We start from the raw sequence: 18326 nt of genomic DNA, 5'->3' as shown, positions 1-18326 counted from the left end.
GTATTATTCATTAAATTAGTTTTTAATATAAAGAATCAATTTGATGTTTATACACTAAAATTAGTGACTATATTACTTTTATTTTTACTTTTTAAATGTAAAAAAATAAATTAATTGATAATATTTATATATTCCATAACATTGTAAATATAGTTTTAAATGGTTGACAAAATTTCATATGGTGGTTATGATAATATTTTATCTTGTTTTGTTCAGTTGTTTGGAGTACTTAACCATTTATCTTGTCATTAACTTTATTTTGATCAGCGGGAATATATACAAGTATTATCGCGCATGTATATCTACATTTTTATTGCATTGTTACATTTTAATGTGTTAAATTATATATATATATATATATATATATATATATATATATATATATATATGTATACGTAGAAACTAAACATTGATATATTGTATAAATTAATTTATATAATACAAAATGCATTCAAAAGATTCTTAGGTATCTGTATTTTTATTGTGTTAAAATATTATTGTAATTGTTATATATGTGAGTGGTGGAACCATGCATTTTTAATAAAAATAAATTAAAATTAATATACACATCATATTTTAAATTAAAAAAAATTGTAATTTATCCTAAAAAATTGTAATTTTTCTTATAAGAATGGTATGTCAAATTATTTTTAATAAAACTACATTAAAATTAATATACACGTCATATTATAATTTTTAAAAAAATATTTTTTCCTATAAGAATGACACACGTACCAGATTTTATTTATTCTATAGAACACCCATTTGTATCGTATTGGTTTCACACCCCTTGGTAATGATCCTGAATCTTAAACATTCATTTTTCTCCTCCTTAATTTTCTTACTACAAGAATTACAACACGCACATAAACAAATAGTTTTGAAATTTTGGAAGCATGTTTTTTTACTACGGAATTTTACACACACACACACACAAGAAAACACACAAGCATGATTGATTTTGCATTTTGAGATGGACTTGCCGGGTAGGGACCAAATTGGGGCTCACAAAAGAAGCAAGGTGGTTATTAAGAAAGGGAAAAACAAAATAATAATAATAATAATAGTGGTAATTTTTAGTTGGTCATTAGGTTAAAAATACTTGTTTCAAATATGTGATTTAATGGTGGTTAAAAATTGTGAGAAAGTGTTAACATGGTTTGAAATTTAACACCAATATCATAAAAAAAAACAATTCACTATATTTTTATAAGTAGAGAACCAAAGACGTTAGAACTAGGGGTGTTCACGAACTAGACTTGTTTTGGTCAAATTTAGGATTTAACTCAATTAAATTTGATCGGTTTAATTTTCACATTCTTTTAACTCAGTTTAACTCAACTCATTCATGAACGGTTTTATTCGGTCCGAGTCAACAGATTATCCATTTAAATTTTATTCTTTTTTCTTAAAATTATTATTTTATATCATGATTCATCTAAATATCCACTACAATTAACACAATATTGTCAAGTGTCTGAAAGTAATAAAATTGATTTATTTAATATCATCAACATAATATTCTAAAATAGATCAATACAAATTAAAACAAAATATTCTTCAATGAGATTTAATATAATAATAATATGAATTACAACTATTTTCTACCAACTAATTTCTTACAATAAGTTTTGCTGCAATCCGATTTGTTAAAACCACGTCTACTGCAATCAGATTTGTTAAAACAATTAAACAAAATATGATAAATTAATATTATAAACATGACAGAAAAAATAAATATGAAAAAAAGTGAAACAACTAATAATGTATTTGAAAGTAATATTTTACGAAATTTCAACACTAATAGTGACAACACTTGGAGTCTCAATATTAGAAATATTTAAAGTCAAATCAAACAACTCTAAAAATTTTAATCAATTCGACTTGGTTTTGACCGGATCTATAAATTTAAACCTATGATCCAACATCTACATGAACGATTTTGATTGCTTTGGTTCAATTTTGACCCAAATAGATAAATGATCCAAATTCAAACTGTTCGGATTCATGGGTAACTCATACCTATGAACACTCCTATCTAGAATAATTTGTCGAGGATAAAATTGACCAAACGTTTCAGGATTAAAAAATGTAATAAAAAAATTTAGAAAAAATCTTCATTTAGTTGCTATAGTTACATAAACTTTATATTTTAGTCTCTACACTTAAGAAACATCTTTTTTAGTCCTTATACAAAAAGTTTTGGATTCCTTTTAGTTTTTGTTGTTCAAAATGACAAGGACCAAGATAAATGTTATGTAATGTCAAAGACCAAAATTCAAAAATGTTTATATAACAATTAAAATGAATGATTTTTAAGTATAAGGACTAAAATGTAAACTTTATATAACAATAATTATCAAATGAGTAATTTTTACAAAAATCTAATGTATTAAAAAAATAATTCAAATTGAAATTGAATTTTTTAGAAAGGAAAATATTATTTAATACCTTCAAAGGCGTATTTGTAAAAGAAAAAAATTATAATTGTAATGAATAACTTCATATAAAATAGTAAAAAATGGATGTGAAAAATAAAATATAAAAAATGAAGTTGAATAGTTTTAATTTTAAAGACCATTCTCTATTTATCTTCATTCAAATTTAGTCTATAAAGGAAAACTTTCTACAATGCTATTCAATTTTTATAAAAATATAATTTATTAATAGAAGAAACATAAAAAGGTAAAAAAAAAACATCTTCTTTATTTAATCACACAATTAACCTCTAATTAATATTTTTCTTAGCTACTCCCAATTTCTTAATTTATACTAGCGTAAATGAAAAGACTCCTTTATTTTATTTTTGGGCTCTGGGCCTTGGCCTGGTTTAATTGGATCTTGTACTATGTATAAATGAGAGTTGGGTGGGTTAAACTAAACGGGCATATGGAGTGAGCGATGTTTTCCCTCCTCTAAGGTCCCAATTTTTTCTTAAACCCTAGAACACACACTCTCTCTCACAGAAGAAGAAGCTGCTGCAGAAGAGAATTTCCAAAATGTCGATGTCGAAGAGTTCCAAGATGCTTCAGTACATCAACTACCGTATGCGTGTCACCATTCAGGACGGTCGCCAGCTCGTCGGAAAATTCATGGCCTTCGACCGCCACATGAACCTCGTCCTCGGCGACTGTGAGGAGTTCCGCAAGCTTCCTCCGGCCAAGGGCAAGAAGCCAGCCGAAGGCGCCGACCGCGAGGACCGCCGCACGCTCGGCCTCGTCCTCCTCCGCGGCGAGGAGGTCATCTCCATGACCGTCGAGGGCCCTCCTCCGCCGGAAGAGTCCCGCTCCAAGGCCGTCGGTGCCGCCGCTCTGGCAGGCCCCGGCATCGGACGTGCTGCCGGTAGAGGTATCCCGCCCGCCCCCGTCGTCCAGGCCCAGCCCGGACTCGCCGGCCCTGTCCGCGGAGTCGGCGGCCCCGCCCCCGGCATGATGCAACCGCAGATCTCGCGCCCGCCTCAGCTCAACGCACCACCGGTGTCTTATCCCGGCGGTGGACCGCCTGTGATGAGGCCTCCGGGGCAGATGCCGGGGCAATTCGCTCCTCCTCCTATGGCGAGGGGTCCGCCACCGCCTATGCCGCCTGGGCAGTTTGCACCACCGAGACCTGGTGGCCCTCCGCCACAGTTCCAAGTTCCACCGCCGCAGTTTGGACAGAGACCCATGGGGCCTCCCCCTCCTGGACAGATGGTGAGAGGACCTCCGGCTCCTCCTCGTCCCGGGATGCCGGCTCCACCACCGCCTCGCCCCGGCATGCCACCGCCACCTGGAAGTGGTGTTCCCGTGTTTGGTCCTCCTCGACCTGGCATGCCCCCTCCGCCGAACCCTCCAAATCAACAGCAACAGTAATGGGAGAATTGATTGGTAGGTTTGTATTTGTTGTTTTCTTCAGTACTCTGTTTATGTGTTTGAGTGTGTGTTATCAGAATTGAGTGAGTCAGTGAGTGAGTGTATGTGTGTGAGTGTTTGGGTGTGCCTTTGTAAAATTGATTTTGTAGCGATTTATGTTTGGATGATTTTACTATGATAGCTATTTTGATGTAAAATTTAGTTTAAATTTTTCAACATCAAAGTTTGAAATTGCTGTTTCCATCGTGTTCCTTGATTTTGTTGGAATTTGTGGACAAATGCTGCCATAATAGTGGCCCTGGACATCTCAACTCTCAAGTTAACCTTGATTTTGCTGCTGAAATCTCAAAAGTTACTTTTTGTCACCTCTAGTCTGACAAAGACCAAATATTTGTATCTTTTCTAAAACCGTGTTTGACAAGAGACAATCAATTCCAATAAATCAATTATGTTACCACCCACTGAGCAACCAGACTCGCATGCTATGTTTTTCTGTGTATCTTGCACTCCTCCTTTTTGTGCGTACAGATAGTGATGTCTAGAAGGAAAATTGAAGGTTCCTAAGAATTTCATGAAATTAGGATAAGATGAGAGCGTACATTTTGCAAGGAAAAACTAAATTTGTTATCATAAATCTCTCTTTATTTTTATTGGTAAGGGTGTTGGAGCCAGAGGCTATTAGTAATACCCACTCAAATTTATGTTTGGAAGTGAAGCAAAATTTAACATCAATACCTTTGAGTCAAGTTTCTAGACTCATTAGGACGCCTATTGATAATTTGACATGATTGTGATTTTTGATAGTAAAAGGATAGTATGTTGTTTGCTATAACGATTTTTAAATTTAATTGTTGGATATAATGCCTTAAGAGAAGATATATATGTATATTGTGTATGTGTGTATATACATTTACACATACATTTCCAGCCTTTTGAGCCATTCCATCATCTTTATTTGTGGCCAGATAGGTGCCAAGCTGACTTTATTAGTATTTTGTTGTTATTCCTGTTGGGAAATTGTCAAGGAAAGGTAGCTTCCCTACATACTAGTATCAGCTATTTACAGACTCTAACCAAGGAAATTAAATGTTAACTGGTTCAAATGGTGGTAAGGCAAATGTGTAATTCTGTCCGTTCCCTTTACCTTTGTAAATGAGCATTGCTTTAGCATAGTTGTCAATAGTGCCGAATAGTGTTGCTATCTTGTGCTCACAAAGTGGAGCAGCTGGAGCATTTTGGAAAAATTGAATGAGCATGCAGTTAGTGTTATCAATGGTGGATTGCTGGAATCCTAATTTCTGCCATATAAACATGCCATTGTGCCCTATGGCGCCACCATTGTGGGCTTCCCTTCACATATTGTTGCCTATGACAGGTGGCAATAAACCCGCCATGGTAGCCTTGGCACTGCCAAACACCCACCCTTTTCTGGGAACATAGCCAGTATTTCTCAGCATTTTCTGGCCAGTTGTGACAGTTGGCCATCCCCAACATATGCAGCCTCTGCTCTCCATAGTTTATGATCATCCCTGAGAATTCTGTGGCAAGTTTCTGCAAACCTTTCACTGTTTCTAGCCAAATGTGACCTTTGCTGCCTTGCTTTGTTCTGTCCATATGTTGTGAAAATAGATGTAACAGGTGTAGATTTTCAGGCTCTTGGACTTGTGAATTTATGCATGTCTACCCAAAGCTACCCACTATGTCTTTTGGCGAGAAATTACATGACTCAGGCTTGATTCCCTCATGAACTAGTGAATTTATGCACGTCTAACCAATTCTTCTAAAAGAAACAATGTAACTCAACTTGTTTTCTTGACTCGTGAGTTTGACAACCATTCCTATCATGTCCAAAATACTTTTCACTGAATCAATGTATCCTTTACTGGTGACATCCTAATTAATGCTAACTTTTCTTTGACTTGCTTTAACCCATCAAACACTTCTACTGGCGTTTATTATCCTTTAATAGTGCTTATTTGCGCCAGAACCATATCAGAAACCAAAGCTGACTGGTGACTATGACTTGCTGGCTGCACATTCTCCTTATTTGTTCTTCATTTACCTTTATATAAATGTAATGATAATGGTTTGGACCAGTTTATTTTAGTGTTCAACTCATTATGCGGCTGTTGGCTGGGATTTGGCTCAAGCTCAGGTGTTGAGCTTGACAATGAGCATCTAAATGCTTGTGAACACTTACCAGCTATATGATACCGGTTTGTCTCAGTAAAGCAAGAGTGGCGTTATTTTGTTGTCTTCTTTTCTGTGTGATAAAAATAGGGAAGAAGAAGAAATAACTAAGCAACAAGATGCAAGTAAATAACTTGGTATAGACATAGTGCTACTGCTTATGAGTATTATTAGTTGATTATTCTAGTCATAGGCTTGTGACTTGTGTTATGACGTCCCTCATTTGTATACGGACTGAATAGAGAACTTGAAATTGACAGGTTTCTTACTGGTAATCTGAAGATATGGACTCTGGGCTTCTTGCACGCAATTCAATATCCAGCTTGTACGTTGGACCTGATTGTTGCTTGTACAACCTTGAAGAATCACTCTCTTCTTAGGGATTGTTTTTCTGATGTCTTGATGAGAATGTGTAATGTTAGAAGAACAACTTTATGTTTTGGAGGGAATTATTCTACTAGAACCTGAGCATTAGACATATAAGTCGGCTATGTAGATTTTCAGGGAAAAAAAAATGCCGGATTGCATAGACATCGTACTGATTTGAGTGTAGGACAAGACCCCTTTATATCATTTGGGTTAATATTACATGATTATGACTTTGCTAATGTTTCTGGATCATTTTCTTTAAATTATCTGCAGTTGACATTTATCTAATTGCGGAATTTATTATTTTTAAGAGAAATTACGGAATTTATTAATTAGATTTAGTACTTATTTGTGAATGGATAATTTCTTCTTTATTTTTTTATATACTGGCAAAAATAACTGATAAGTTTGTTTTTCAAATTCACTTAGTTATTGATAAATTAGTATTTTAGTCTGAACTGATAGGATAAATATTTGTAATAATAATAAATAATTTAATATAGTCAAAATGTTCGACACGTTGAATCACATACGGTTTATCATTAAAAGGTTAAAATACTTATATAATACTACAAATAATAAACTATATACGTGGAAATTTGTTACAAAAATCAAATATAAATGACTGAATATTGTTAATTCTGAATAAAGGTATCATGATTATGTTTACCTGTATTTTTATTTTTATATATGAATATGTTACTTTTATAATAAAATGTTAAAAGTTGTCATAATATTTACCTATTAACTTTCATTTTACTTTGTACTATCATTTAATTTTTTTATAAAAATATTTCATATAAGTTTTTAAATTAAAAATTAAAACACAAAAATTTATGATAAAGAAAAGTAGATTATGAAGGAGTTATTGAAGGAAAATAAGGATCGAACAAATAAATCAAAACTTTTTGATCCACTAAAAGCTTAAGTAAATTTCCAACTAGATATCCACACATAAAATATACCCCTAAATTTTCAGTATTCGTGGCAATTCCTGGGTTAAGAATTTTTTAACAAAAACTATGAGGATTAAATATAAATAATTTAGAAAGACTTAAATTACAAACTAAATTATGAGCCTAGACATTAGTACTACTTTTTAAGTGATAGATAATAGATTTATATATTTTTTAAGACACTTTTTTTTTTTTGAAATAATGACAATTTTATGTATGCGTATTTTTTTGTTATATTTAATTGGATCTAATAACTATGTGAAAATTTATTATATTGTCAATAAATTATAGATCGCCATATAATCGAAAACGGTTTATTTGTGTGATAAATGGTGTTCCACCAAGCTATTTATAATTAAGCACAGCGTGAACGGGAAAACAAAACCCTTTCCTATCCCAATCGCTTTCTCAGTTTCTCTCCGTCATCAAATCTAGGGTTCCTGCAGTTGTAGTTGCCGTCACCACCGCGAGCGCCACCTCCAGAATAGTTGCCGCCAATTTCTGGTCCGTTCTCTTTCTCTCTCTCTCTCTCCTCGTTGTATGTATATTGATTGGATGATTTTTATTCTTCGTTGGTAATGCTTTGAATGAAAGACCGAGAAGGAAAGAAGTGTGTTCCGAATAATCGAGATGTAATCAAACTAGAATAGGATACTGAGCCAAAGATGTTGGTTGCAACAGAGAATGCTTGAAAAACCATTGAATTATTATTCGCATCGTGTTGAGAATCAAAGTAATTGAGCTTAGTGTTGTTTTTGTCATTGGGTTCCTATGGGAATCTTTGCCAATTGATGATGAGCTTCGACTCTGAAGGATTTCAATTAACATGTGAGGGAAAAAGTGAAGTTGTTTATTGTATACTAATCAAACTTTATTCATTAGTTATTTAGTGCGGATGCTTGCTCCAAAGTACTCTGCTTCCTTGTTTTCTAATGCTTTAAGAATTTTAGCTTTTGTTTCAATGCTGTTTTTGTTGTGTTTTTTTTTTCCTTTTTAACGTAATTTCAGCTGTAAGGAAAAAGTGGGTAGGATTACTGATTACTGATAACGTTTTGTTTGATCTGAAATGTTAAGTCCAGATTCGTGATGGGGAAAAATGAGTTTCTCACACCTAAAGCAATTGCCAATCGAATCAAAGCAAAAGGATTGCAGAAGCTTCGGTGGTATTGCCAGATGTGTCAGAAGCAGTGCCGAGATGAGAATGGGTTTAAATGCCATTGCATGAGTGAAGGGCACCAGCGTCAAATGCAGATTTTTGGACAAAACCCACACCGGATAGTTGAGGGCTATTCCGAAGAGTTTGAGAGTACTTTTCTGGAGCACATGAAGCGCAGTCACCGATTCAGCCGTGTGGCAGCCACTGTAGTTTATAACGAATACATAAATGACAGACACCACATTCATATGAACTCTACTCAGTGGGCCACGCTTACTGAGTTTGTTAAGTACTTGGGTCGAACTGGCAAATGTAAGGTTGAGGAAACACCCAAGGGATGGTTCATTACATACATAGACAGAGATTCCGAAACCCTTTTCAAGGAGAGGATGAAGAATAAGAGAATCAAGGCAGATATGGTAGATGAAGAAAAGCAAGAGAAGGAGATCAGGAGACAGATTGAAAAGGCTGAGCAAATGATGCAGCCGCCTACTTCTGAGGCTGATCAGCCTTCACAGGTTGAGCCTCCGAGGGAACTAAATATGGAAGATGGAATCAAGATAGGATTTTCTCTTGGGTCAACATCAGCTAAACCTGTGGTCAAGGAAAAACATGACGCGTCAAGGGTGGTGTTTGATGAGGGTGATGAAGAGAAATATAATGGAAGGAATCCCGGAAACAATTTGAAGAGGAAAGAAAGTGGTGGTGGAAAATCAGCTTTGGATGAAATGATGAGGGAAGAAGAGAAGAAAAAGGAAAAAATTAATCGGAAGGATTATTGGTTGCACGAGGGAATTGTTGTCAAGGTTATGAGCAAAGTCTTGGCAGAGAAGGGGTACTACAAGCAAAAGGGTGTTGTGCGGAAGGTGATTGACAAGTATGTTGGGGAAATAGAAATGCTTGAAAGCAAGCACGTGCTCAGAGTTGATCAGGCCGAGCTTGAAACTGTGATTCCACAAGTTGGGGGGCGTGTAAAAATAGTCAATGGTGCATATCGAGGATCAATTGCTAAGCTGTTGGGGGTGGATACAGATAATTTTTGTGCTAAGGTGCAGATTGAGAAAGGAGCTTATGATGGCAGAGTACTTAAATCTGTGGAATATGAGGACATTTGTAAAGTAGCCTAGTGAGTTTGATGGAATTAATAACTCGATGGTTCTGTTTATCAGTATCTTATATTGGATACAATTCTTTTCTTGGTAATTTATATTTCTGACTATAATTGGGCCCCAAACGTGCAGAAAAAGATGGCATCATGTTGCAGGTGCAATTAGACTGCAGTTTTATTTTGTAATTCTGTGGCGAGTAAAGTTGAATTCTAATTCTTGCTCTTTGTTTTCTGTTACTTTGAATGAACTCTCTCCTCCCTTGTGTGCAACTGTATAAGTTTTGGGACAAAATTACTTCAATTGATAAAAATTATACCACAACAAACCCAACATACAAGCCAAAACCCCCTGCATCCCACAGCATATAAAAGCCAACCCCATATCTAGTGCGATAGAGATGATGACATCGCGTTCCATAATTATCATTCCACCAAAGTGTAAATGCTACCAAAGTCCTATTTCAATGGAACACCAAGTTGGCATAAACCATATGGAGTCAGAGATTATGACGTCCATATTTTTAGTGCACACAAATTGGCATAAACCATGCAGCAGGCAAAGTTCTGCTATTAGTCACATCATAAATTTCCTATGCAACGGAACATTAAAAGTGGATCACCACCTTACACCTTGAATGACCATGTCTTGGCTATGAAGATAATCAGCATGAGTAGCCCGGGGAGCTTCCTCAAAGAATCAAGCTAGCTAAGAATATTGATTCATTTGCATTTCTATCTTTTTGTTTAACAAGAGCAGGGGCATTGGAGCAAGAGTAGTTCAGAGTACCTACATTGGGGATTATGCAAACCTTTCAGCATCCGTTAAAAAACACTTTTAACAGTTATCAAGAAAACTAGAGAACTCTTTACTCAATCACAACTCAAATCTAAATTTGTGCGGAAGTTTTTATTAACTAATTTGATAAAGTTGCAATATCAGTGTCGCACTTTTCGTTTATTGGTAAGTTAAACTGTTTCACTTGACACTTGCTAAAGGTTAAAAAATTACACTTCAACAACAATCTGTTACAAACATCACGTCGCAGGTTTTAATAATTTGTATTGATCACAAAGCTGCAATCATTATTTCCATTTCTTAGCGTCTGTTTATGTAGTTTGCTTCTGTTCTGCATTTTGACTTAATGGTCTCAGCTGATTCCTTCTTAATGCTAACTACAAATGTTGGGCTTCTACAGTTTTGTCTTGAGTGGTTATGAATTTCTTTCTATTTTTCTATTATTATTAACTACTACTACTTACTAGTTAGTGTTTGGTTGTTTTAGAATTTTGATAGAATTGATTTTGGATTGTTAAACATAATTCAGATGTATATCTAAATTAACTTTGAGAGAGTAGGTTATCCCCTAATAATGTAAAATAATTTTATATTATTATTCTATCACAAACATTATGGTAAATTTATTGACTTTTACAATAACTATTTTTCAAATCATAACAATATTGATTTTGTGCATAGCCATTAATCTGATTATCTTTAGTTACAGATAGATTTGGATTTTGGAGTGGCATAAGCACTTACTCTCTGTAAACAGTATACTTTGTGATACTCATATTCTGTGTAATGCATATAGGTTAGTAGAATTTCACAGGCTCGATGTCTTTCTAGTCTGCTTTATTTATTGTCTTAATTACTCTTTACTTTGGTCGTTCATTCAGAAAACAACTGCTTGGAATTCAAACTGCAGCAATGCTATATATAGTACAAATTGTTTCTGCACGAATGAGACAACCAGGTGGGATATATTTTATCGTTTTCTTAATAAAATAAAGGAAACTAATAATTATGGAGAATAAGATATGATATTAATGAAGAAAGAGTATGCTTGTATTTTGTTTTAAAGTAAAAAAAATATAACCAACTAATTTTATTTATTATTTGTTTTTAAAAAATATAATAAACTATGTAATTATATTTAACGTCCATAGTTTTTTTAATAAAAACAAAAAGAGATTAAACATACACTATATAAAATGATAAAAATAAAATTCTTAACTAATAAATTGATATTTAATTTATAACGTACTTATTAAATTGATAAGCAATGAAAAAAATCATTTTCAATTACAATTTTTCATTTTATATTATATTATTTTACTTTTGTTATTATATATATTTTATTATTATAAGATTTTAAAAATAGACATTAAATAATAATGATAATAAAAAAATAATTCGAATGAAGGGATATCCTACAGTCTCAAACTGATATTTTGGGTCCTGGACGACTTTAGATGGTATGGTATCTGACTGACATTATCTTCAGTTCACTATGATATTTAGATTCAATGGGCCCCACTTATGTTCTTTTCTTAAAAAATCTTCCATTCAGTAGTGACTCCTTCTGCTTATATTCTTGATCCTCTGATGCTGGTGCCATCCTGCATTATCTGTTTAGCTCAAATAATTTTGTGAAGCATTTTTATTGGTAGAAATGGAGAGTGAGTCGGTGAAACGCAGAATTCACATGATTGCTGCTCACTTTGCACCCAATGATGATATTTCAACTACCCACGTTCTGCCTATGGTACTAATAATTATGCTCTTTTATTTATTTATTTATTTATTTATATTAACACTCTTGTTACTATGGCTCTTTTATTCACGTGGTTCACTAGATAATGATTGAAAATAAAGGAATTCATTTGAATTCAGTGATGTTTTTTCTCGACACATGGGAATTATTTGGGAGTTAGATATTGCTAAGTGGGGAAAGAGGGTATTGAACTTACGTTCCTCATCTCTGTTGGGATTCAGAACTAAACTGAATCTTTATTTGTTGTAATCTTAGGAGAATCAATCTCTCATGATAATTAATATTCTTAAAGCTTCGGTTTTTGACAGTGTGGAAGTGTCTTGTGATTCATGTAGCTGACTTCACCTAATAAGATAAGATTTTGTTATTTTTCTTATTTTACAGGAGAATCAAACGGCATATAATTTGAGTATTGTAAAGTGGACAAATACTTTTCCTTTATACTTTATATTTTCCTTTATATATATGACCTTTCATCAAATAATTGATGCCATTGTGCAACTTGTTTTGAATACGTAAGTGAAATATCACCTATTCAGTGTCTGGTTTTCCGTAGTTTGACCTCACTAATATTGCATATTTGCATTTATGAGAAGTAGCTGTAACTTGTATAGATGTTACTATTAATCATGGTCATGTGTTTATTGATCTTGTAGTTCAACTTTGGAAATTAATTGTTTAACTTGGCATTTTCTTTTATGATTGGCTTAGGCAATAATAGCTTGAACACTATCAAATCAATGCATTTTTGTGGGCTACAAGCAACTTTATTTTTTAAAACCTAAGTCTTTCCTTCATCTTTGTCCCTTTTTGATACTTATTGTTTCCTTAATTCAGAATTTCCACACATGTTACCTTCTATATATATGCTTATAGTGGACCACTAATTTTGTTTTATAGCTTTTGTTTTGCAATGTCTAATAAAATAATCTGTACGTATAATCCTTTTTTTTTCCTTGAATATTTGTTTGTAATTCATTTTGTTCATCAATTTTCCTACCCCCATCAGAACTGTAGTGGCAGTCTGAACTCTGTGCTCCGGAGATGTGATAATAAGGTGTATTTTGCACGCCAAGCATCTGCTTCTCTTGGTTATTTTATGAGGCAGACTTCAATTGAAGAGGTACTTAAAGTGTTCTTATTATTGAAATACTTCACAATGTTCTATTTACTTATCAATTTTTTGGTAAATGATTCACTTCTCACTGGCTTACTTAATACAATGATTTTCAGGGTGGCTCAACTGGCTTTATTGCTCCCAAAACCCATCCTGGTGCTGCTGCATCTGAAGGTCCTTCTAATGCAAGAGCACCATGTTTTGCTAAACCTGCAAGGGCAGAATCAGTCTTCACAAATTCAGTGGTCCAACCAATGGCTCAGGAACAGGGCTGTGATTTTAGTACACTTGATCCTCCTACATTTGCTAGACCAAGCAGACAGATTAGAGGAGATAAGTTACATTCTGAAAAGAAAGCGTGCTATTCTGAAATTGGTGGTTAGCACTTTGAACTCGGAATTATTTTTGAAGTTATAATAGCTGATTAGCTATAACAAACAAAAGTATACAATTTTGAGTTTAATTTATATGCACTGTCAGTGTGAATTTTTTTACACCATTGATCAATAAAAAATATTGTTGATATGACTTTTAAGATAATATATTATAAATTCCAATATGTACGACAGTTTGTGATTGGATGACAATGTAAAAATGAGTGCTTTGACTATTTACTCTATAATTTTTGTGACCTTGGTTTTTGCAGGAATTGAGTGGTCTCCAAGGATGGATGTTGCAGAATCAGAAGGCAAATATGTTATCATGGTGGAAGTTCCAGGTGTCAGTATCGGTGACATAAGAGTGGAGGTTGATGATCTAAAGTAAGAAGAATCTCTCTAATATCTAATATACACCCTCATATTAATTGTAATACTCTTTGCAATTTGTGGTATTAAGCATTTAGTTCTCCCTAATCATAGCATAGGGAGTGGCGAAAGAAAAGATAAGGCAAAATAAAATATTGTTGGATACTACTTTTGTCGATCTCTGAGTCATTATTGTGTTTGAGTTGTTCTTTCATTTGGGTACCGGGGGAGGGTCTTGTCTATTAATAGAAACTTTATACATTATTACTGCATTGTAATAAAAAGCATAAATTCGGGAAGTGAAACGCTAAATGTAAATTTTAATGTTGGACATTCATGGTTATAGATCTTTTGGAGTATATGTGATAAAAGAGCCAATATGTGTACTGACAGGTTGTATGTTAAAGGTAGACGCTCTACTAGCTCCTGGACAGTTGCAGGCTGTACAAATGCTTCACTTTCTTCATATCATCGAAGAGAAATACTATATGGACCATATGAGGTGATCTGGCCACTTCCTGCTGGTGTGAACAAGGACAGAATATCTGCTGAATTTTTGTGAGTTATATCTTAGTGTTATGTACCTGTCTCTTGATTATAGCCTCATATTTTAACTCAATTCACAAACTAGATGTTTTGTTGTTAAAAACCTCTTCTAATTTGGTGTATTGCATTAATATCTTGGAGTCATGTATATGTTTCTTGATTATAACCTCATGTATATGTTTCTTGATTATAAAAGTTCAATATTAATATTCTTTCAAATTGGAAGTAGTAATAAAATACCTAGGTAACTAACATACATTAGGAAGATTTTGGCTACAAGCTATCACACTGCCAAGCCAACAATCCAGGTTAGTGAATACTGAATAGTGATCTCTTTTACTAACATAAAATGGTGAGTCAAATTGTAACCTTGAAGTTCAATTGAGTTAACTGAGAAACTTATTGAATATTTAATGTTCTGTTAGGCTAAAATGGTAGCTACTGTAATGATGATGGTCATCACTTTTATACTGTTTTGGTACTTAGATCATTATGTTATTTTAAATACACAAAAAACTGAATCTATGCCCATGTTAATGCTTTGTTTTGCAGCTAGAATACTGCCATGATGATTCATAAATTTTTTAACTCAATGTAAAAGCTATATAATTTATCACATCTACTCAAGGGGAACTCTTTCCCCATCCTTCCCCCTCTATTCTGCTATGCTGAAAGCTGAAAAGGTTTCCCCATATAGCTTAAAATAAGTGTACTTTTTTGTTTTGGTTTACTGAATTTGTATGTGACTTCATGTCATTTTATTTTAAAAATATGCATGCATGGGGTTGAAAGTGACTTGAATAATTTCAGGGACTAGTATGTGATGTGTGTGGTTTTGCACACGTTCAAAGATATGTGCTGTACCTTTATATACATTTGAAGCTGATAAGTTGTTGTTTCTTTCTCAATTTTCAGGGATGGATTTCTACAAATTATAGTTCCTAAAGTTTGAGAATGACTGAGCAATATTGATTTGTGGCATATATATGTATACATATACCTATACCCCGTGCTTATAGATTATAGATGGAGAAGAAATGGGCATTGTTCTGCATGAGCCATATCATGCCCTATATATATATTTTTAATGTAATGAACAGATGATGGGTTAATTTTGATTTCATATACAACTTAATTGTTGTGCAGAAAATGTCCTGATGCATCGTGAGATGTTTTTCATTCTACGTTCCACTTTTGAAATCTAATTTATTAAGTCAATTGAACAAAAATAATAATAATACTTCCTCTATCCTTAAATATAGTATATAAGATGTTTGTAAAAAAAAAAAAGTATATAAGATGTTTTTCAAGAATTTTTTTGTTTCTTTTCATAAGACCGTTTCCTAATTATCTCTTTATTTTATTTTTTTAAAAGTGTCTTTAATTAACAAATTTTTTAGTAAAAAAAAAAAACAAATGCTGAAAATTAATGAGATAAAGTGATAAAGTCTTTCTTTCACTTATTAGTACTGTCTACTCCTTGAAATGTGACGCGATTAAATGGCATTGGGAGGAGTTGCAGAGGCTAGGGTGATTTGTTTGAGCTAAGGTGGATGTCTTTTGTCAAACACATGGTGGGCCTTTATGAAAATAAGTTATATATGAACAGCTTTTATCAAGACTCACCGGGCAATGTAAGGAACTGCAAACAAAACTAGTACTCAAGGAGCTGGGATTGAATCAAATGCAGAAGACAGTGGAATTTGCAAATGAAATTTGATGAATATTGTATCTTTATTGGGCCTCGACTTATAATCCAGCACCATAACACATTGTAAACGACATTCTCATAGCTTCACAATTACGTCTATTTACATCCTCTATAGAGAATAAACGACAATCTTATAACCATTGTTCTGCTTAAACGAGGAAGTGGACGGATCAGGAGTTTTTTTTTTTTTTCCAATTTTTTATTGATGAGCTCCATCCATAATTTAAAACCAATATTTTAGCCTAGATTAGTCAAACAATAACCATCATACTCAATAAGTTGAATCATGCCTGCCAAATCGATTAAAAATGAATTGACTCGCTTATCCTATATTTTATATAACAATACTTATTTAGAAAAAACATAAATTTAAAAATTAGTACAGGTGATAATAGCTTTTTTGTAGAGGACTCGTGATAATAGTTGTTACATAATAATTGCACAAAAATATATTGTTTTTTTTACACTAATAATGCATGACCATAAACTATTTTTTATATATATATTATTTTCACCATTTCAATTAGCTTTTAATCTTATCTTCTGTTATTTTTTTAAATATATATTAAATATAAATGAGAACTCTTTTTTTTTTCTTTCATTCTAATTCTATATAGCGGTACCTCGTAACGTCACAGTCCAGCCACTCATTATTGGTCATGACTGGCTTCCTGTAACAAGCAAATATAATCCTCCATAAGATAATTAATGCTAAATACCAGTACGACTTCTAGAAATGATAAATTAATGACGACGAAACAATAATCATTCATTTTAATTATCTTGTAAAAGCACAATTTGGAAATTTCAAAAAAACACACACACACAATTTGGAAGTAGCGCGTACCCAATGAATGCAGAAGAAAGGTTGAAGTCGAAATGGTAGTTTAATAATTAGGGTCAAAAGAAGAAGCATGGTACTAGTATAGTAGAGTCCAAAATGGAATGCTAGCTGGCATAGCAGTGTGGTATGCAATTAATTATGCATACTGCATGCACTCTCTCAGTCTCTCTCGATCTCAAAAACACTTTATTTAGATTACTGCACCTACTTATGAATATGAAATATATCATTGCCCAATTCAAGAATTAATGCAGCCAAGGTCAGAACATTAGTAGATTGGGGCTGCCCATATTTTTTTTTAAATCGAATCAAATCACTCTATTAAAATGGTTTATTTTGAACAAAACTGTATTCATCATAAAGTAGCTGGTTTAACTTTTTCTAAATGATTTGTTTTTTTTTTAAAAAAAAAAAATTGGTTCAGTTTAGTTTAATTATGTTTTTTTTTACTCATGTATGATTAAGTTTTTTATTTATTTTAAAGAACGATGGACTCAGATTAAAGGCTGGCTGTGAAGTTGTTGTCGAGTGGGTGCTGTGATTTTGCATCCTGCTTGTTCAAACATTATTCAAGTTGTTCATTATGCTTTATTCGGGACACATGATTTGGAATCACATATTGTGAGAAGCAAACCAAATTGTTGACAGATTAGCTAAACATGTTTTAGGTATTGATATTAATTTTTATGTTTATATTTTTGCTTCTGATTTTATTGTTTTAGAATTAAGAGCTGATCTAGCTCAGACTTGTTTTCCTAGAGGCTTTTAGCCTTCTTAATATTATTCATTCACCCCAATTTTTTTGAAAGAACTAATTATTTTTTCATTTATAAGACTCAACTACCTAATTTATTAAAATTAAAAAAAAATAATTAATTTAATTAATAATAATAATTTTATTTTAAATTTATATTTTTTAAAATTATTTTTGTTATTAATATTTCTTTTTTTAAATTGTTTGTCAATATACTATCTTTCTTTTTATAATAACAGATATTTTTTGTCTAAAAATATTATAAATTAATTGACGAGTTATTAATGCAAAAATATTTCATTTTTTAAATTGTTATTAATATTTCTTATTTTAGAATGATCGAGTTAGAATTGATTTTCTTTTGCGCAATCCTATGACTCATATGGCATTAAACATTCAGTAGCCTCTTTCTTTTGTATTTTATTC

At 32.8% G+C, this 18326-nt stretch overlaps 3 protein-coding genes across 4 annotated transcripts; all 3 read left to right on the top strand.

Moving 5' to 3' along the window:
- The first annotated feature begins 2868 nt into the window (after positions 1-2868).
- Positions 2869-6646, top strand: LOC100786807 (small nuclear ribonucleoprotein-associated protein B). The gene is made up of 2 exons (XM_003519514.5): positions 2869-3863; positions 6299-6646. The coding sequence occupies exon 1, from the start codon at positions 3000-3002 to the stop codon at positions 3846-3848; it is 849 nt and encodes a 282-aa protein (XP_003519562.1). The 5' UTR covers positions 2869-2999; the 3' UTR covers positions 3849-3863; positions 6299-6646.
- A 1030-nt stretch (positions 6647-7676) lies between these two features.
- On the top strand, positions 7677-9850 carry LOC100785931 (KIN17-like protein). Of its 2 annotated transcripts, none has more exons than XM_003519512.5 (2): positions 7677-7867; positions 8443-9850. In XM_003519512.5, the coding sequence occupies exon 2, from the start codon at positions 8450-8452 to the stop codon at positions 9644-9646; it is 1197 nt and encodes a 398-aa protein (XP_003519560.1). In that variant the 5' UTR covers positions 7677-7867; positions 8443-8449; the 3' UTR covers positions 9647-9850. The 2 variants fall into 2 exon arrangements, with proteins under 2 accessions (XP_003519560.1, XP_006575672.1); XM_006575609.4 differs by having other exon boundaries at positions 7714-7867; positions 8438-9850.
- A 2080-nt stretch (positions 9851-11930) lies between these two features.
- LOC100785395 (uncharacterized) lies at positions 11931-15736 on the top strand. Its single transcript, XM_014770548.2, has 6 exons — positions 11931-12173; positions 13192-13305; positions 13416-13677; positions 13946-14060; positions 14439-14603; positions 15507-15736. The coding sequence occupies exons 1-6, from the start codon at positions 12081-12083 to the stop codon at positions 15541-15543; spliced, it is 786 nt and encodes a 261-aa protein (XP_014626034.1). The 5' UTR covers positions 11931-12080; the 3' UTR covers positions 15544-15736.
- The last annotated feature ends 2590 nt before the right edge of the window (positions 15737-18326 follow it).

Source organism: Glycine max, chromosome 2 (genome assembly GCF_000004515.6).
Source record: "Glycine max cultivar Williams 82 chromosome 2, Glycine_max_v4.0, whole genome shotgun sequence".
Classification (NCBI taxonomy): domain Eukaryota; kingdom Viridiplantae; phylum Streptophyta; class Magnoliopsida; order Fabales; family Fabaceae; genus Glycine; species Glycine max.
This window is presented reverse-complemented; position numbering and strand designations above follow the sequence as displayed.

Coding starts and splice junctions, on each gene's coding strand:
- LOC100786807 (XM_003519514.5), top strand. CDS start 3,000: ATGTCGATGTCGAAGAGTTCCAAGATGCTTCAGTACATCAACTACCGT.
- LOC100785931 (XM_003519512.5), top strand. CDS start 8,450: ATGGGGAAAAATGAGTTTCTCACACCTAAAGCAATTGCCAATCGAATC.
- LOC100785395 (XM_014770548.2), top strand. CDS start 12,081: ATGGAGAGTGAGTCGGTGAAACGCAGAATTCACATGATTGCTGCTCAC. Junction 12,174..13,191: donor CTACCCACGTTCTGCCTATG/GTACTAATAATT, acceptor TACCCCCATCAG/AACTGTAGTGGCAGTCTGAA. Junction 13,678..13,945: donor GTGCTATTCTGAAATTGGTG/GTTAGCACTTTG, acceptor TGGTTTTTGCAG/GAATTGAGTGGTCTCCAAGG.